At 38.8% G+C, this 20,341-nt stretch overlaps 1 protein-coding gene across 2 annotated transcripts in view; it reads left to right on the top strand.

Annotated features, from left to right (window-relative positions):
• The window catches only part of Ammecr1 (AMMECR nuclear protein 1), a 169,179-nt gene extending 153,982 nt beyond the window's left edge, over positions 1-15,197 (top strand). For both annotated transcript variants that reach the window (XM_060374997.1, XM_060374996.1), the window contains 2 exons: positions 358-454; positions 10,521-15,197. In XM_060374997.1, the coding sequence (XP_060230980.1) occupies positions 358-454; positions 10,521-10,635 (212 nt within the window). In that variant the 3' untranslated portion in view covers positions 10,636-15,197. The remainder of the gene's footprint in view (positions 1-357; positions 455-10,520) is intronic.
• The last annotated feature ends 5,144 nt before the right edge of the window (positions 15,198-20,341 follow it).

The following is a 20,341-nucleotide window of genomic DNA, read 5'->3' as shown; positions in this document are numbered from 1 at the left end:
TACCATATGGAAGCCCCACATAGTAGTGAGTTGACACAATCATGTTTTATTTATTTAAGCTTTCTTTCCCCTTTGAATATATGACCACTGGGGAAGTGTATAGTAGTTGTGACTTGTTACAGAGACATGACTGAATGGTTTTTTAGATAATTAAAGGCATGTGGTAATGAACCTGAGTCAGCACAAAAATAAAATCTTAGCTATTCTGTATGACACTTTTTAGGACCAAAGGAATTGATGACATTTGGTGACAGTGATAGCTGATCTTTATAAAGTCATTTTTTTTTTTTTTTATTTAACCAGAGGCACGTTGTACCAAGCGCTTGACTGATATTTTATCTGATTGCCTCTCCACAGGATGGGACCATATTCAGACCATAGACTCCTTACTGAGAAAAGGAGGATACAAAGCTCCAATTACTAATGAATTCAGGAAAACCATAAAGCTGACCAGGTACTGTGATGGCATTTTGTAGCACAAGACTAATGAGTACACATCCAAGTGTATGTATATAAATTTGATTTTTTAGACTTTCAAGCTACACTTGGTTCTCTTGTCTGAACTAGTAGAAACAAGTGGCAGAGCCATACTGAGAGTGGATACATTGGAACTCTGCTTGGCATTAAATACTGCGTGATATATGAGACCGTCCTTTCCATCTTTAGCTCCATGTGGTTATTCTGGCTTTGTACAACCAACCCCATGAGACTTTAAACTACCTTATTGGAGAAAATACCAGAATTCACTAGCTTTTGACATCGCCTAACAGAACACCAGGATTCTGATAAGCAGTTCTAAAATTTAAATTAAACCTTACAATTTTGGCAGTGTTAGGAGTCTACTATGAAAACGTATTGAAAAACACAATTGAGCTGAACTTGAATGCTAAATAAATTTCATCATGGAGTAATAGGGATACTTACTTAAGAAGAATAGTATCGAACATTTTAAGAAAATTGGTTACTGTTTCTATTTATTTCAATTCCAGAAAATTGCATTACATGTCTGCAGCTAAAAATGGATTATTCTTAGCTCTGCAGAGTTACAAATTTGGGAATGTCCCCATGTCTGCTCTCCCCAAGTTTATAGTTTGAGGAGAACAGAAGGCATGAATAAAAATAATTACTACTACAATGAAGAATATTATGGGTATGTAGGATCATAATGCTGGGGAAGAGGAACTCCAGGAAGTCAGCAGGTAACAGAAGAATTCAAAGAGGAGATTAATTTAAGGCTAGGCTTGAAGAATGTATAGACTATTTGACAGGTAGAAAACGGGGGAGGAAAGAGATTCCCTGAAGATGTACTGTGAATCAAAGCATGTAGGTAGTGAAGTACAAAGCCAATTTTAAGGAAAAAGAAGCATTATGATTTAGCTGGTCTTTCAGTGCACATAAGAAATATCATTAAAGGAAAATGGGGTCCAGAAGGTAGTTTGAAACAGACCATGGAAGACTTGACATTCTAACCTAAGCAATTTGTTCCTGATTCTATAGACATTTAATGTCCATTATAGGATTTTAAAATATGTACTCCAGGCCAGGTATGGTGGTGCAAGCCTTTAATCCCAGCATTCAGGAAACCGAGGCAGGTAGATAGAGCTCTATCATTTCAAGGCCAGCCTGGTCTACATAGTGAATTCCAGGACTATGTAGAGAGATCCTATCTTAAAAATAATCAACTTGATTCTCATCCCTAGCCTTAGACCACATGACCAAATTTAGAGCCATAAGAATAGTAAGAGAAAAAAATAATAAAAGAAAAAAATAACTCAAAGAAAAGGAACAAAAAAATGTTTTCAACAAAATCAGTGAAGAAAAATTTCCTGAACCTAAAGAAGGAGTTACCTAACAAGGTATAAGAATTATACAGAGAGACTCCAAGTTGATGCACACAGTTTCTGAAGAGCCGAGGATCCGAAACTTCAAAACTGGTGAGTGGATTGGCAGCTGAAGCCAGAACATCGACTTTGAGGCTTCCTGGGCTAGAGGGGACAACCCATGAGCTGGGGCAAATTGGATCCATGCACCTATGAACCTCTCTGGGGTCTGAGGGTGGCGAACTATTGACCCCCTGCACTTTCAGTTGCACCTTCACTTGCTCAGGTGGCGTTCTAGCAGCTGCAACTGCAGAGAGCACATGACCCCAGGTACTGGGACTCCTTACTCTAACAGCCAAACAGGGGACCCAAGTCTGAGAGTAGAAAACTTTGACCTCTGAGCTTATTGCATACACCTGCAAGTGAGTGCACATGGAGCCTCTGTGCTTACCACACATGCCTGCAAGTGAGTGCATCTTCGAGAGAATGCGTACAGAGCCTCCAGATCCTGGATCTCTCTACACTAGCCACCAGACATTGGATCCCACCCACCCACTGTGGGCAGCATAGGAATTCCCTGGGCCAGCCTTCTCAACATTGAAAGCCCTGTTGTGTGGGTTTCCCAGTGGAATCCAGCCAAACAATTCCTGGAAACAATTTCTGGAGCCAAGATGGTGCAGCTCAGGCAGATCTGAGCACTTGGAGCACTAGCTCACTGTGGGACACTGAGTCATTCGGGGCACCTGCACATGCATATGCGCACTGCTCCCATGAACCACATCTGCACCATACACTGCACTAAAAGCTGCTCCCTAAAACTCTACCCTTCCAGGCAGGCACACTCCCATGCTCACTCCTGCCCTTGCACACTTGCACCTGCAACCTGCCTCCCTTAGCTGCATATGAAACACCAACACCCACTCTCAAACTGGTGGACCTCTCTCATCTTGCTAAAGAATACTCCAGACTCCAGAGACAGACGGACCCAGTCTGCAGTACAGGCTCCAGGAACAAACAGTGAAGTCTACAGACCATCAGATGGCTAGAGGCCAGCATAAGAACACATCCAACAAAAATCAGAACATGATGGCTTCACCAACAACCCCAAAAATCAATTGCTATTTTAAACACGGGAAAATTATTTTAAATCTATGCTTATTCCTGTTATTAAAGGCACATAAAAAGGAAACAAGTAAATAGATGCCATCATGGAAAGACAGGAATCCACATTCAAACAGATGAAGGGAATACTGCAGGACATGGAAACAGAATTAGAATCAATAAGGAAAACACAAACAGAAATCCCTGGAGCTGGAGAACTTAGGGAAAAGATCAGGAACCACAAAGCATCACCAACAGAATACAAGAGATGGAAGAGAGAATATCAGGCACTGAAGATAAACTTGAAGAAATTGATACATCTCTCAAAGAAAAAGTAAAATCAGAAAAGTTATGAACACAAAACACCCAAGATATCAAGGACACCATGAAAAAAAGAAAGAATCTAAGAATAGGAATAGATGAAAAAGGAGATTCCGGGATCCAAGGTCCAGAATATATTTTCAAGAAAATCATAGAAAAAAAAATTCTCAACTTAAAGAAAGAGATGCCCTTGAACATACAAGAGGCTTACAGAAAACCAAATTGACTACACAAGAAAAGAAACTCCACATGTCACATCATAGTCAAAACACTAAATTTACAGAACAAAGAAAAAATATTAAGAGCAGCAAGGGAAAAAGGTCAAGTAACATAGAAAGGTAGACCTATCAGAATCACACCAGACTTCCCAACAGAGGCTATGAAAGCCAGAAGAAACTGGGCAGACTCTAAGAGACCACAGATGCCAACACAGACTAATATAACCAGCAAAGCTTTGAATCAACATAGATGGCGGAAAGAAAATAGTCCCTGAAAAAAACTAAATTTAATATCTACATAGCAACCCAGCCCTACAGAAGATGCTAGAAGGAAAACTCCAATATAACGAAATCAACTACACCCAAGAAAACACAGAACATAGATAACTTCACAACAACAACAAAAAAAACAAAACAAAAGAAAACAAGCACAAAAAACACACTATTAACACCAACTCCATAATAAAAGGAACTCACATTCATTGGTCACTATTATCTATCAAAATCAATGGACTCAACTCTCCAATAAAAAGACACAGACCGACAGAATGGTTGTAGAATCAGGATCCAACATACTGTGACAGCCAAGGAACACACCTCTTATCCCAGAAGCAAAAAGACATACATGGTATATAGTCACTTATAAGTGGATATTAGACATACAATATAGGATAATCATACTAAAAACTGTACACCTCAAGAAGCTAAACAAGAATGAGGACCCTGGGTAAGAGGCTCATTCCTCATTCAGAAAGGCAAATGGGATAGACATCGGAAGAAGGAGAATCATTGAACAGGACAGGAGCCTATCATAGAGGACCTCTGAAAGACTCTACCCAAAACGGTAATAAACCAGATGTTTAGATTCATAGCCAAACTTTGGACAGAGTGCAGGAAATCTTATGAAAGAAGGGGGAGATAAAAGACTTGGAGGGTCAGGAGTGCCACAAGGAGAGCAACAAAACCAAGGAATATGGGCCCAGGGTCTTTTCTGAGACTGATACTGAAAAAAAAGGACCCTTCATGAAGATAACCTAGAACCCCTGCACAGATGTAGCCCATGGCAGCTCAGTCTCCAAGTGAGTTCCCTAGTAAGGGGAACAGAGGCTGTCTCTGGCATGAACTTAGTGGCAGGCTCTTTGATCACCTCCCCATGAGGTGGGGGCAGCCTTACCTGACTACAAAGGATGACAATGCAGCCAGTACTGATGAGACCTGATAGGCTAGGATCAGGTGGAAGGGGAGGAGGACCTCCCCTATCAGTGAACTGCAGGAGGAGCGTAGAAGGAAAAGAGTGAAAGAGGGTGGAATTGGCAGGGCATGAGGGAGGGGGCTAAAGGTGGGATGCAAAGTGAGTAAATTTAAAAAAAAATTAAAAAATTAAAAAAAAACCCACCCTTAAAAAAAAAAGGAAAAACACTTATGGAACAAAGACAGACACCACCTCATTATAAAGGGCTATAAAAATGTTTTTCAAGAAAACAGAGCCAGAAAACAAGCTGGAGTAGCTATCCTAATATATAATAAAATACACTTTCAACTGAAATTAATTAAAAAGATGAGGAGGGGCACTTCATTCTCATCAAAGTAAAAATCCACCAGGAGGACAACACAATCCTGAACATATATGCCTCAAATACAAGAGCACCAGCATTTGTAAATGAAACATTATTAAAGCTCAAACCACGCATCAATCCCAACATCAATCCCAACACCTACACCATGGGAGACTTCAACACTCTACTTCCACCAAGGGACAGATCATCTGGACAGAAGCTAAATAAGGAAATAATGACACAGCGGTCCTAAATCAAATGGACCTAGTAGATGTCTACAGAACTTTTCACCCAAATTCAAAAGAGTATACTTTCTTCTTAGCACCCCATAGAACCTTCTCCAAAGCTGCCCATATACTTGGATACAAAGCAAGCCTCAACAGATACGAAAAGATCTTAATAATCCCTTGTATCCTATCAGACAACCATGGCCTAACACTAGATCTCAATTACAACAAAAATAACAAGCCTATACATATTTAGAAACTAAACAACTCTGTGCTCAGTGACAGCTGGATCAGCGAAGAAAAAAAAAAAAAGACATTTGAGAGTGCCTAAAATTCAATGAAAATGAAGGTACAACTTACCTAAACTGATGGAACAAAATGAAAGCAGTGCTAAGAGGAAAGTTGATATCACTGTCTCCAGAAAGAAGTTTGAGACATCTCATACAAGCAACTTAACAGCACACCTGAAAGCCCTAGAAAAAGAAAAAGAAGCAGACATACCCAGAGGAATAGACGGTTTGAAATAATCAAACTCAGGACTGAAATCAGTAAATTAGGAACAAATAAAACAATTCAAAGAATCAAAGAAACCAAGAACTGGTTCTTTAAGACAGTCAACAAGATAGACAAAAGCTTAGCCAAACTAACTAAAACACAGGAGAAACTATCCAAATCAGCAAAAACAGTAATGAAAAGGGGAACATAATGACAGACAATGAGGAAATGGAAATTCAAAGAATCATTAGGTCTTACTTCTGAAGCCTATATGCCACAAAATTTGAAAATCTAAATGGAATGGACAATTTTCTTGATAGATTCAACTTACCAAGGCTAAAGCAAGATCAGGTAAATAGATTGAAAAGGCCTATATCCCGTAAGGAAATAGAAGCAATCATCAAAAGTCTCCCTGCCAAAAAAAAGCCCAGGGCCTAATGGTCTGAATTCTGCCTTACCTTCAAAGAAAAGCTAACACCAATACTCTTTAAACTGTTCCACAAAATAGAGACAGAAAGGACATTACCAAACTCATTCTATGAGGCCACAGTCACCTTGATACCTAAACCACATAAAACCCAACAAAAAAAAAAAAAAAAAGAATTTCAGACCTGTCTCTCTTATGGACATTGACACAAAAATACTTAATAAAATACTTGCAAACCTAATCCAAGAATACATAAAAAACATCATCCACCATGACCAAGTAGGCTTCATCCCAGGCATGCAGGGTAGGGTCAGTATATGGAAATCCATTAATGTAATTTACCACATAAACAAAGAGAAGGGAAAAAACAAAACAAAACAAAACAAAAAAAAACATGATCATCTCCTTAGATGCCAAGAAAGCATTTGACAAAATCCAACACCCATTCATGTTTAAAGTCTTGGAGAAATCAGGGATACAAGGCACACACCTAAAAAATAGTAAAGGCAATATTCAACAAGTCTATAGCCAAATCAAACTAAATGGACAGGCTGTCCACTCTCTCTGTATCTCTTTAACATAGTACTTGAAGTCCTAGATAGAGCAATAAGACACAGGAGATCAAGGCAATACAAATTGGAAACAGAAGAAGTCAAAGTATCACTATTTACAGATTGTATCATAGTTACATGAGTGACCCCCAAAATTCAACCTGAGAACTCCTTCAGATGATAAATGCCTTTAGGGGAGTGGGTGGATATAAAATTAACTAAAAAAAATATCTGAAGCCCTCCTGTGTACATAAGAAAAAGGGCTGAGAAATAAATTCAGGAAACAGCAGCCTTTACAATAGCAACAAATATACAAGTACCTTGGTGTGATTCTAACCAAGCAAGTGAAAGACCTATATGAAAACAAACAAAACAAAAACAAACAAACAAAAAAAAAAACTTCAAGTCTCTGAAGAAAGACATTGAAAAAGATACCAGAAGATGGAAAGATCTCCCATGCTCATGGATTGGTAGGATTAACATAGTGAAAATGGCCATCCTGCCAAAAACAATCTATAGATTCAGTGCAGTTCCCATGAAAATGCTAACACAATTCTATACAGAACTTGCAAGAACAATTCTCAATTTCATATGGAAAAACAAACAAAAAAACCCAAAATTGATAAAACACACCTGTTCAATAACAGATTTTCTAGAGGTATCGTCATCCCTGATCTCAAGCTGTACTATAGAGCAGTAGTAATAAAAACTGCAAGATACTAGTAGAGAAACACTCTAGAGGATCAATGGAATTTAATAGAAGACCCAGAAATAAACTCACATCTACAGATACTTGATTTTTGACAAAGAAGCCAAAACAATACAGTGGAAAAAGATATCATCTTCAACAAATGGTGCTGGACTAACTGGAGGTCTACAAGTAGAAAAATGCAAATAGATCCATATTTGTCACCCTGCACAAAAGTAAAGTCCAAGTGGACCAAAGACCTCAGCAGAAAAACAAATAGAACTAAGCATGTTAGAAAAAAAAAAAAAGTGGGGAAGAGCCTTGAACTCATTGGCACAGGAGACAACGCCCTGAACAGAACACCAACAGCACAGGCTCTAAGAGCAACAATCAATAAATGGGACCTCATGAAAATGAAAAGACTTCCCTAAAGCAAAGGACACTGTCATCAGAGCAAAACGACAGCCTACAGACTGGGAAACGATCTTCACCAACCCTATATCTGACAGAGGGCTGATATCCAGAATATATAAAGAACTGAAGAGGTTAAACACCATCAAACCAAGTAATCCAATTAAAAAAATAGGGTACAGAGCTACACAGAGAAATCTCAATAAAAGAATATCGAATGGCAGAGAAACACTTAAAGAAATGTTCTACGCCCTAAGTCATCAGGGAGATGCAAATCAAAACAACCCTGAGATTTCACCTTACACCCATCAGAATGGCTAAGATAAAAAATTCAAGTGACAATCCATGTTGGAAAGGATGTGGAGAAAGGGCAGCCCTCCTCCTCCATTGCTGGTAGGAATGTAATCTTGTATAACCACTTAAAAATCATTCTGGTCCTTTCTCAGACAATTAGGATTAGTGCTACCTCAAGATTCAGCTTCACCACTCCTAGGCATATACCCGAAATATGCTCAACTCTAAAATAGGGACATTTGCTCAACCTTGTTTGTAGCAGCACTCACTATTCATAATAGCCAGAATCTGGAAACAACCTACATGTCCCTCAATGGGGGAATGGATACAGAAATTGTGTTACATTTACACAGTGGAATACTACTCAGTTGTTAAAAACAAGAAAATCATGAAATTTGCAGGCAAATGGTGGGAACTAGAAAAGATCATTTTGAGTGAGGTAACCTAGAAGCAGAAAGTCACACATGTTATATAGTCACTCACAAATGGTTATTAGACATATAATATAGGATAAACATACTAAAATCTCTACTCCTAAAGAAGCTAAATAACAAGTAAGACTGTAGGGAAGAAGCTCAATCCTCATTCAGAAGAGCAAATAGACCTCGGGAGGTAAAGACAGGAACAGGACAGGAGCCTACCACAGACAGCCTCTGAATGACTCTACTTATCAAGGTATTGAGGTAGATGCTGAGACTCATAGCCAAACTTTGGGCAAAATGCATGGAATTTTACGAAAGGAGGAGGCAGAAAGACCTAGAGGGGACAGGCACTCCACAAGGAGAGCGACAGAACCAAGAAATCTGGGCCCAGGCATCTTTTCTGTGATGGATACTCCAACCAAGGAACCTTCTTGGAGAGAACGTAGAACCCTTGCACAGATGTAGCCCATAGACTCAGTCTCCAAGTGGGTTCCCTAGTAAGTGTTACAAGGACTGTCTCTGACAAGAACTCAGTGACAGGCTCTCTGATCACATCCCCCTGAAGGGTGCAGTTTGCCAGGCTGCAGAGGAAGACAGTGCAGCCAGTCCTGATGAGACCTTATATGCTAGGATGAGGAGGTACTCCCCTATCAGTGTTTTAGTGGAGGGACATAGGGGAGAAGAGGGACAGAGGATGGGACTGGGAAGAGACTAGGGAGGGCTCACAGCTGAGATATAAATTGAATAAATTGTAATAAATAATAATAATTAAAACAAAAAAAAACCCTGTGAAGTATAAGGTTAGGGCTGGTACATGATGCAGGAAATCTAAGAAACTGCAGCAGTCTAAACTAAATATAGTATTGGCTTTTAACTTGAGCTGTGACAGCAGGATAGGGAAGCTAAGACAGAGAGAGGCATGTTGTGGAAGAAATGATGTATGTTGCCATCATTTAGGCATAAGGGAGGCAAGATAAAAGGAAAAAAATCACTTGAAAAAAATGAAGGGATCACAAAATAAGACTTAGGTTATGTTTAATCCTGGATTTGAGTTATGTCTGCATACAATTGTCTAACATGCCACTGAAATGTATATGTATAAAGTTCATGATACAGCTGATAGCCTGGAATAATCTGTGAGCAGGTCAAAGTTGAAGCTGTAAGGAAAGATGCCAGTGTACTGAGGAGAACAGAGTGTAAAGTCTAAATTGTAAATGTTAGAACCTGGGTAAAGCCTACAATGTAGGAATAGAATCAACTGTCAAAGAGATAAGAAGCCATCTGAGAATCAGGGACAGAACCAGAGACATGTGGAAGTATATAACCCATGACACTACAGAACAAGTGGCAAATGACACCATGATGAAAAGTTCCAGCAGAAGCCAAAACAGCCTCTGACAGCCATGAAAGAACATTGACAGAACGAAGGAACCCTGAGCAACTGATAAAATAAAAAGGTGACTGAAGAGAGTAACTTAGGATTCTTTTCTTGAAAAATAAGGCAATGGTAAAATAACTAGATATAAGCAAAAGAGAGTTTTCCAGTACCCGTATGTTGTAACATAGTGCCAAAACGCAAGATAGGTACACAAAGAAAGGAATAGTAAAGGGGGAAGAGATGGAAGGTCTTTGAAGAAAAGTAGGCCAAAGAATGAGATGTATATATGGTGGAGATATATACATGACAGTAAAAGATGGCTCTTCCTTGTTCCTTCTGCTAGCAAATTGGGTGAAAGGCGTAATGTCATTTCTGCAGCACTTTAAACAAGGAGTAGTAGAACAGAAAGAACACTGGACTCAGAGTATGGATTCCTGTGTTCTAGTCTCAGCTTTGCTACTTAACAACTCTGAATTTGGACAAGTAATTGCTTCTCTCAGGGCTTCTTGTTTCCCATGATGGTAAAATGATCTCTTTGGGCCCTCCTACCTCTGATAATAGCATGTCATCTGTTTCTTGATGTTAACTTTTCTTCCCGAACTCTCTTTCAGGTACCGCAGTGAAAAGATGACCTTGAGTTATGCTGAATACCTTGCTCACCGCCAGCATCATCACTTCCAAAATGGCATTGGGCATCCCCTTCCGCCATACAACCATTATTCCTGACACTGAGCCGCACAACCAGTCACTGGGCCTCTCTGCAGACCTCTTCCCAGGAGACCCTACACCTTCTTGGTCTAGCTATCTCTTTTACTGTACTATTTTATGATGATAGTTTCCGTTGCCATGGTGAAGCTTCAACATTGTGAGTTAAGTGCATCATGGTAACGGGTAGGAGAATGGTGTTCGTTAAGAAGATTCTGTTTTGTTATTTTAGATCACTGATTTTTTTTCTTTTACTTTTCTTTTTCTTTTTCTTTCTTTCTTTTTTTTTAGTAGCACATACAGCTTTTGGAGTTTTCTTTCTTTAAAATATTAGGTATATTTTTGCTTTGCTATCTCAAACAGGTTTCTGTCTTTTTTCTTTTCTTTTTTCCTTTTTTTTTTGTTTCCTCCTTTATTTGACTGTGGATGGAAGAAAGTATGCAGTTTTTGAGGATTTATTAGGTTTGCCTTTAGTATTCTTCAGTAAGATAGACATTTTTTGATAGCTGAGTTGGAGATTAATTCATAACAAATTCAGGTATTTGTATATTTCTCTTCTCTTTGTTATGACAGATTAGTACGTGGGTCAAGTACACATTTTTCCCATAGTTAAAATAAGTGAGCTTTAGTTTAAGTAATGAACATTTGAAGGTCAGTGATAGGGCTTGTCACAGAGAGCAAGAAACCGTGTACGCCTTCTGTGCTGGTTATTGTAGAAGAGACTGCCTCGTGCTATAAAATCACTTTACAAACTAAAACACTGTTTTAGGAAAACACGAGCTACCTTTCAAATGGGCTGCAGAAATCATTTTGAAAGGCAGCAGATATTAAGAAGAGATCAGATGCAGAATTTAGTGCCTTGGAGAAGACTATAATTAAGTCAAATTAAGAGGGGTATAAAAAGGCAATTTAGAGAAATATTCTTATAAAATTTTATTGTTTCTATATAAGAAACAGCACATTAAACAAATTCCTTACTCCAAAGTATTTTTTTAGCTGAAAAAAAAATATTTTGAGCAAATAACCAAAAAGACATTTGTCTATTTTGTATTAATTTAAATTTATTAGCTTTAAGTTTCAATGAGTCATAATTGGTCAGAGACAACTTTAGCTACTATCTAAGATGTGATAAAGATAATCTAGTAAAACAAGTTCATACACACTATGATTTCAGATTTGTCTACATGGAGTCAATGCTGAGTTTCAGAGATACTATAAAGAGTTTAAATCTCTTTCTGCACTATATACTTTTAATAGAAACACATTTCTATGTTGACAGATGTTGTGTTGGACCTGCAAAGATGGCATTCACAAGTAAAAACAAGGAAATCATAAAATTTTCAGGCAAATGATGGAAACTAGAGAAGATCATCCTGAGTGAGGTATCCCAGAAGTAGAAAGACACACATGGTATACACTCACGTATAAGTGGATATTAGACATATAATATAGGATAATCATAGTAAAGTCTGTACACCTACAGAAGCTAAGCAAGAAGCAGATATGTTAATAAGAGCCCAGCTCATTTTCAGAGCTTTTCCTCCCATAGCACAATAAAAGAGAGGTTACTGATGTCAATGGGAAACCCTTATGTTTATCCCCACGAAAGCCCACAGATGATTCTGGCAAAAGATGACCTTTGTTTATGGTAGTGTGTGTGTGTGTGTGTGTATGTGTGTGTGCGCGCACACACACATACACACACACATGTATATATAAGTATATATGTATATATAGATATTTGGGAAATATATAATTTTTTCAAACAGGAAGTCAATATAACAAGTGATGAGTGAAATTATGCTGCAGAATATATATTCTAAAACTATGACATACAGGTGATTATTGAAATGGTCAAGCTTATACATTTAAATGCTGTGACAAGTGACAGACTGGTAGTTCGAAAATCCTTTTTTTAGGTAATTGGCTGAATTCATTCTCCTTGCCAACAGGGCAAAGAACACAGCTTCAGTTTTTTATGGGAGTTCTTCAAAGTTTGGAATTCCTTCATCCACAGCAACCATTGGTGAAGTAACCATTTTAAGTTATGATGCCTTAACTAAGAAGCCAGTTGCTAGCCTGAAAGGCAGTCTCAGTAGCCAGTTACATTGAATGCAGAAAAAAACATAAGCTGCTGGGCTTTAGAACAAATGAACAAGCTTTTGTAGGTTCTGTTGTTTCTACTTGGACACATTGTGGGGATAGAGTAGTCTTTCAGTATAAAAAGCAAGTGGCTACCTGACATTTCTTGCCCTTATAGGGAAAGTGAGCACAAGCTGAATTGTATTGTCTGCTGAAAAAAAAAAGAAAAAGAAAAGATAAATAGAAAGGAAAGAAAAAAGTAAATGTAATATACAAACTGAAGAGAGGCAGAATAGACCAATATTGTTGTGAAATCTCTTATCCATCATCTCATCATTTCAACAGCTCCCCATCCTGGGTGAGCTTATGGCTATTTTTGGTTTTTTGTTGTTGTTGCTGTTGTTTTTAAAGAAAAGATCTATCACATACATATATGCATGTATGTTACATATACTTACACATGCATACATGCATATGTGTGTGCTCATGTATTTAATGGTGCTAATCAATCTTGAGCAGGTCACGTGACTGGTCATGCGGACTCTAAAATCATATCAGATTTTTTTAAATCCTTGATATATGCAGATGTTATACAGATTTTCTTACCAGTGTAATAATGTTATACTGAAGAATAACCATCCTGCAGGCTTCAAAGGACGAGGTCAGCAATATTTCCCACCATGGCTTGGGGGAAAAGGATAGTTTTGTCTCCTTTTGTATTCAAGTTGATGCACAGTGCATTTTGTGTCTAAGTAACTGTTGACTAAAAGACTTTGTAGTGTAAAGGGTGTTATACAAACTATAATGGTGTGCTTCAAACAAAAAAATGCTAGGCCCTTTCACTTTTGTTGTATATTACGAAGCTGTTAAATATGTGGTTTGAAATACCTTTGAACATGTGGAAATATGTAGCATGTGTCTTTAACTCAGACAAAGATTCTAATTGCACAAGTTGTGTTCTAGCCAGTTGTGGTTTATTTGTTCAGAAACACAAATGTGAATTGCACTCTTTATCACCAGAATATTGTGTAAGTTCCGTGATCTTTAAACAGCTCAGAAGTAATACTTGAACTTCAATTGAGTAGCACAAAGTTTACAGAGCCCCTTTTAAATGTTAATTAGTTCCAGTTAAGTTTTACTTTTTTTTTTCTTTTTCCAAATGCAACTGGGTATTTTCTTGGAAAACAGTGTGTATTTTATTTTGCTACGTAGCAAAAGGCTTCCACTTCTGGAAGATGTTATTGTTCTTAAACAAGGTCAGCCAGGTACCAGATTCTAAAAGAACACCCCCACCCCCTTAAGTGGCCTTCTGATTGCACAAATGTGCTGCTACCCTCTCCAATCTCCCCTATCCTGAGGAGGTCAGTAAAAGTGATGGAGGAAGTGCAAGGCTTGCTCTCCCAACCCTCACCCCCATCCCTTACCCAGGATGTCCAGTCCAATGCAAATGGTTCCATTGCACACATACAGCACACCGGAAGTTTGTATACTGGCCTCTTTTCCTGTCTTCAAATGTGCAAGAATTCGAAATTGTCATCTGGAATAGGTTCCATCTTTTATGTGTGTTAGATCAAACCAAAGAAGCCCCCAGCCATGCCCAAATGCTGCTCCAAAAGCCTGCCTTCCAGTCCTTACAAAAACCTTGCAGGATTAAATGTGTTAACTTTTTTATTTTTGTACAGTTTCTAAGTGATTTTTTGCTAGTGATGTTAAACTGAATTAAGTTTATTTGAGGAGTGTGAGCACCTCCTCCGTTTAAATAAACTGGTGACTTTCCTTTCATTTTTTACAAGTGGAAACCCATTGTGTGCCTCTCAATTTAAGGGTTTCTGATTACATTATTCTTAAGACCAGCATTGATCCTTTATATACAAAGATATGTTTTCCTTGTTTTTTATTACTGTTTCAGAAGAAAATGAACCTTTTATTTTGCTCCAGACCCAGTAACTGCGCTGGTACATAGACGCACTGAAAAAAAGAAAACTAAACAAACAAAAATACTTTTGTAACCACCTCTGACTGCTTTTGTATATCAAAGTTGATTACTTTTGAGATATTTGGATCTAGTTTCTAAGTTATTTTAATGTTTTATATGTTCCCCAAAATTACTTTAAATCAGTCACCAGCATAAAAAAATTTTGATGATGCAATGGTGAGACTTGTAATGAGCAAAAAGCTACCTGGAGTAGCTCTTCCTTCTTCTTAGTAACCTGGTTTTTTTGATTAGACTGGGACATCACGGATTATCTGAAACCCTTTCCTTATAACTAGGTCCTCCCTCCTTCCACATTGAATTGCTTACTAGTTTGAAGAAGCTATTGGAAGTGGGCATTTTATATGACATGTATGGCTTTAAAATATTAAAAATGAAGAAAAAAGAAAAAAAATTAAAAGGTTTATGTGGGTCTGTAAGGTATGGCTGTGGAAAGATATTGTAGTAGTTTTTGACACTATTGTTATTACCTTTAAAATCATTTACCCAATAAAATGTTAAAACTGAATCCTTGTTTTGAATTTGTTTGTTTGCTTGTTTAATGTGCCTCATGATAGGATGCTAGGCTCAATGGTACTTCTGTGTTTAAAAGACAGGGTCTCCTGTGCCTTATGAGCCCAAGGGTGATCATTCATGAGCTGGTAGGGGACATTGGCCAACCATAAACAACACACATGATGAAGTGCAGACCTGTTTTTTGTTTGTTTGTTTATTTTGTTTTGTTTTTTGTTTTTAACATTAGGCCTTGCTCTTTTTCAGAGTACAGGTTGGATCCTGAAAATGTTCTTTACCTGGTGGCCACCCAATGGCTGTGCACAATGGTCATGCTACACACTAACGCCATGTACTTTGCCAGTTCCAGAGTGGTACTTGTGACTCCTGGTGACTTCCAGCTTGGGGAAAATGCCTAAGCTTAGGGATAGGGCTGCTGCTGCTGTGTCTTTCAAGGGCCAGCTAAGATCTTGATTGAAGAAAGGGAGCACTTGCAGTGTGGAACTCCAGCAGCTGCCACTTGGGTCTGTTCTGTATGGGAAGGCTCTTTATTAACCCTTTGCTGTCATGCTTTCATCATGCATGACATGCATGATGAGTTTCTGACTCAGATGTTAGTTGAATATAAACAGGACAATTTTTCAGTTACATTGCCCCAAAGCCCTAGTACCATGAGAATTTTATAACATGTGCTTATGTCAATCATAGTACCTAAAAACAGCAATCTCACACCCTAAGGTACTATTGTGGTTTGGGCTAGTACTCTGTTAAGGCAGTCATTATATTCTTGTGGTTTATTCATTTTCATCCTTTGTATTTAAGTGGACATTGAGATTTCTTGATTATTATTTAGACTGTGTTAATAGTTTCAGGTAGAATGGAGTAATAATATAGGCCCACAGCATTCTTTTTATAGCATCAACAGTGAACTCAATGGTCTGGACAGATTTCAGCTTCACTAATCAAATTCCACCTCCCACAATCGGTTCTCAAATTTCAGTATTCCATCTTTAGATTGCATGCTGCACTAGGCACATTTTAAATAGCTCCACTACTGCAGAAGGCAAGTGTGGATTTGTAGTCTGAGGCACTTCTCTGTTCATGGGGCATCATCACCATGGGATCAATGTGAGGTAGGGAAAGTGCTGGGGGAAAAGCACCCCTGAAGGTTCCCAGCTGCGAGATAGCAGAGCTGGTGAACAACTGACTGCCCATTCAATATGGCTCCTCCTGCTTTCTTTGGCTCTGCCTTTGGGAGCTGAAACCTGTGTGAGTTTGGATCAATTGAATTTATTCTTTCTTATTTTTTTTCTTTTCTTTCTTTCCTCTTTCTTTTTTTCTTTCTTTCTTTTCTTTTTTCCTTCCTTCCTTCCTTCCTTCCTTCCTTCCTTCCTTCCTTCCTTCCTTCCTTTCTATTAATTACAGTTTATTCACTTTGTGTCCCAGCTGTAGCCACCTCCCTGTTCCCCTCCCAATCCCACCTTCCTTCCTCTTCTCCTCCCATGCCTCTTCCCCAGTCCACTGATACTGGAGGTCTTCCTCCCTTTCCATCTGACCCTAGCCTGTCAGGTTTCATCAGGACTGGCTGCTTTGTCTTCCTCTATGGCCTGGTAAGGCTGCTCCCCCCTCAGGGGGAGATGATCAAAGTGCAGGCCACTGAGTTCACATCAGAGAGAGTTCCTGTTCCCATTACCAGGGAACCCACTTGGATACTGAGCTGCCATGGGCTACATCTGTGCAGGGGTTCTAGTTTATCTCCATGCATGGTTCTTGGTTGGAGTATCAGTCTCAGAAAAGACCCCTGAGCCCAGATTTTTTTTTCTCTCCTTGTAGAGCTCCTGTACCCTCCTCTATCTCCCCGTTCTTTCATGAGATTCCCTGCACTCTGCCCAAAGTTTGGCTATGAGTCTCAGCATCTGCTTTGATACCCTGCTGGGTAGAGTCTTTCAGAGGTCCTTTGTGGGCAGGCTTCTATCCTGTTTCCTGTTTTCTCCTTCTGATGACCCCCCCCCCCCCGGTTGACTTTTTGAATGAGGATTAAGCCTCTTACCCAGGGTTCTCCTTCTTGATTAGCTTCTTTAAGTGTACAGATTTTAGTATGATTATCCTATATTATATATCTAATGTCCACTTATAAGTGAGTATATACCATGTGTATCTTTCTGTTTCTGGAATACCTCACTCGGAATGATCTTTTCTAGTTCTCACCATTTGTTTGCAAATCTCATGATTTCCTTGTTTTTAATAGTATGTAAATATACTACAATTTCTTGATAACTGTATCTGTGTTTGCCCAGTTTCAAGAGAGAAAGTTAAGTAGGAGACTGCAGCTATGGCAAGCCCTTGTTATACTGTTGTTGCTACTGTTAATCTTGTTTGGGCAACTATTGAAAGGCCTACCTCCATACCTGCAGCCCCCTACTTTCCAGGTCCCAAGCTTGATAGAAGAAATGGGAGGAATTATCTTAAGTACCATTTAGAAGCCAGGCAATTTTGCCAAAAATTTGGGTGCTGTCTCTTTAAAATGACCCATTAAGAGTAGATGTAGACCTCAGATATAGAGTTCCTGTCTAAGGTCTATGAGGCCCTGGATTTAACCTCTTGCACCACAAAGAAAAATGGCCCTGGAACAGTATACGAATTCCTTATCTGTGGTGCAAACATAACAGTAGAAAACCCCAATATACACTATTTTTCCTGTAACTACCTATAATATAGCATAATTTATAAATTAGCCACAACAAGAGTTTAATAACTAAGAATAAGTGTGATCACATGCTGTAGTACAATCACCAGCATCACTCCTCTTGAGTTTAGACTATTACTAAGTAAAATAAGGGTTCTGTGAACCCAAGTACTACAATACTGCAATTGTGAATCTGGTAGAGATTTCTACTGGTAGGTACAGCAGATACAGTATCCAAAGGAATGACTCATGTCCTGAACAGGAGCTAGTGGGATGGTGTCAGAGTTCTTCATTCTATTGAAAACACAAATAGTTGTTTATTTCTGGAGTCTTCCATTTAATATTTTTGGACTATGGTTGATCATGGGTATCTTAAATCATAGAAGGTGACTGTAAGCTCTGTAATCTTCGGTGGATACTAGATAGCTAAAGTCCTTTAAGTGGGACCACTCAGAGAACTCTGAGATGACAGACATATGTGTTCTTGAAAATAGGTGTGGACCTGCATTTGTAGATTTTTGTCCTGGCCACTGATTACTTATTTACACTGAGGGATATAGAAAGCCTGTTGTCTAAGTTTGCAGCATGCAGCTAAGTAGTGGCTGCCATGAATGCCTTAGTGCTCATCAACAGCCCTGGCATCCTTGAGCTCTTGCTCTCTTTCCAACACATGCAGGTCATAAGAGGTAGCTAATTTGTCCAACCATTAGTCTCCTTTCAAAGTAGAAAAAGGAGCTGTATTTTTTTAATCAAAATCATAGTTGTCATTTGACTATGTTAAAAATAGATGCAAAGTGGTATTTCATCGCTCTATAGTACAAATGAATGCCAGGTGCTTATAATGTTAAGAACAATAAGGCTACTTTAATGACTACAATACAGTCTTGATTGGGGAGAGGAATGGCAGTCGTAGGTAGTTTCAAGACTCCTTATATTTTAGTTTGGCTGGGCAACAGCAAGGAGGCTTAATTTTGCACAAAGAAAAGGCATGATATAATGCATACATTCTTACAGCAGTGGGTCCATATCAGCAAAGCCTAGTGCAGCTACAACCTTCTGAACCAATGATTCAAAACTTACAAGAATTTCCAGCAGGAAGAAGTATCACCCCCATGGTTGAGCAGAAATGAGTCAACTTGCTTCTGCTAACTCACCAGTGGGTATCTATTGCCTTTCTAGATGTAACATATGAGATGCCCATAAGGTGTTCTCTTTATGTTTTTATCGTATTTTAAAAACAGTATATATGTAAATACACATGTAAGTGTGTTGCTTGAATTATGATTATGGAAAACTGGAGCAATTACAGTAACCCAAGGATCTCACAGGACACTCCAAAGAGGATTGCTGGAGTATTAACTATAAATTATCCTGGGAGCCACTGGGAAGCTGTCATTAGATGAAATGGCTGTTTATGGCCCTTTCTTCCCAAATGTCAGGCTCAATGTGATCCATCAATATTTATTGAGTGCCTGCGGCCTCAGAGTCACAGTGCTTTGCTGGGTTGCAGAATGACTATCATGTAATTGCAGAAGACAAATTAATAATGTGGACTAAGAGTTGGGAGGGGCATACAAGTTAGCAAGTTAGTTCTTGCTGCAAAAACTTCTTTAGACACCCAGGCAGCAGTGTCCTGTCATCATACACCTTTTCTAAATGGCTTCAACCGCAGAATGATGTTAAGAAAAATGGCATTTTAATGTCTGGCCCTCCAACATGCCAATGCCATAAACTACTCCATATGAAAGGCAATAATGATTTGTGAGTAGGGCCAGGTTTTTGTTTTGTTTCGTTTTGTTTTCCTATCTTCACCACTTGCCTGTCTTGATCCCTATGAGAAATGTGCAAGGTCAACTTCAAAACACATTTGCATCACTCCATGAACACACCCCACAATCATTTGAGAACAAGGTTTATGTACATGCAGACACTGAAAATCATGTTCCTTCCTGTGAACCTGTCATCTGAGAAGCATATGGCCCCTTCTGGCACCAAGACAGAAGACAGAGACAAGACAGAAGACAGGAGACAGAGTCTGGGCCATTTGCTCCAAGGGGCTGCCTTTGGGCTGGAGATGAAAGTGCACATAGCAAGATTTCCTAGTTGAATGCTATTCCCATAGGAGGCAAAAATCTCTTCATGGGGCAGGAGGAGATGAAGAATAACAAAGTCAAATGGCAAGGAAAGGGAAATCAGGGTAACTTTATGAATCACCTGCTTACATAGGAAGGGTAAGGAGGCAAAATTAAGTTGTGACTATTTTGAGACAGGAGGCACAGCCATTCTCTAAATGCCATTTGAACTGACAGAAAGCTGCTGAGTTGTGGCCACTGAGTGAATATCATGTGGATCCAAAACTGGAAATGTTTGTGTCACATTTTGTGAAATTTCTATTTCCTCATAAGTAACATTCTGGAATGATCCACAATGGTGCATACATACTATGGGTTTCAGTATAAGACTTCGTTGGGGCC

This window comes from Meriones unguiculatus, chromosome X, assembly GCF_030254825.1.
Source record: "Meriones unguiculatus strain TT.TT164.6M chromosome X, Bangor_MerUng_6.1, whole genome shotgun sequence".
NCBI lineage: Eukaryota > Metazoa > Chordata > Mammalia > Rodentia > Muridae > Meriones > Meriones unguiculatus.
Note: the sequence above shows the minus strand (reverse complement) of the source record. Positions and strands in the feature narration are given on the sequence as shown.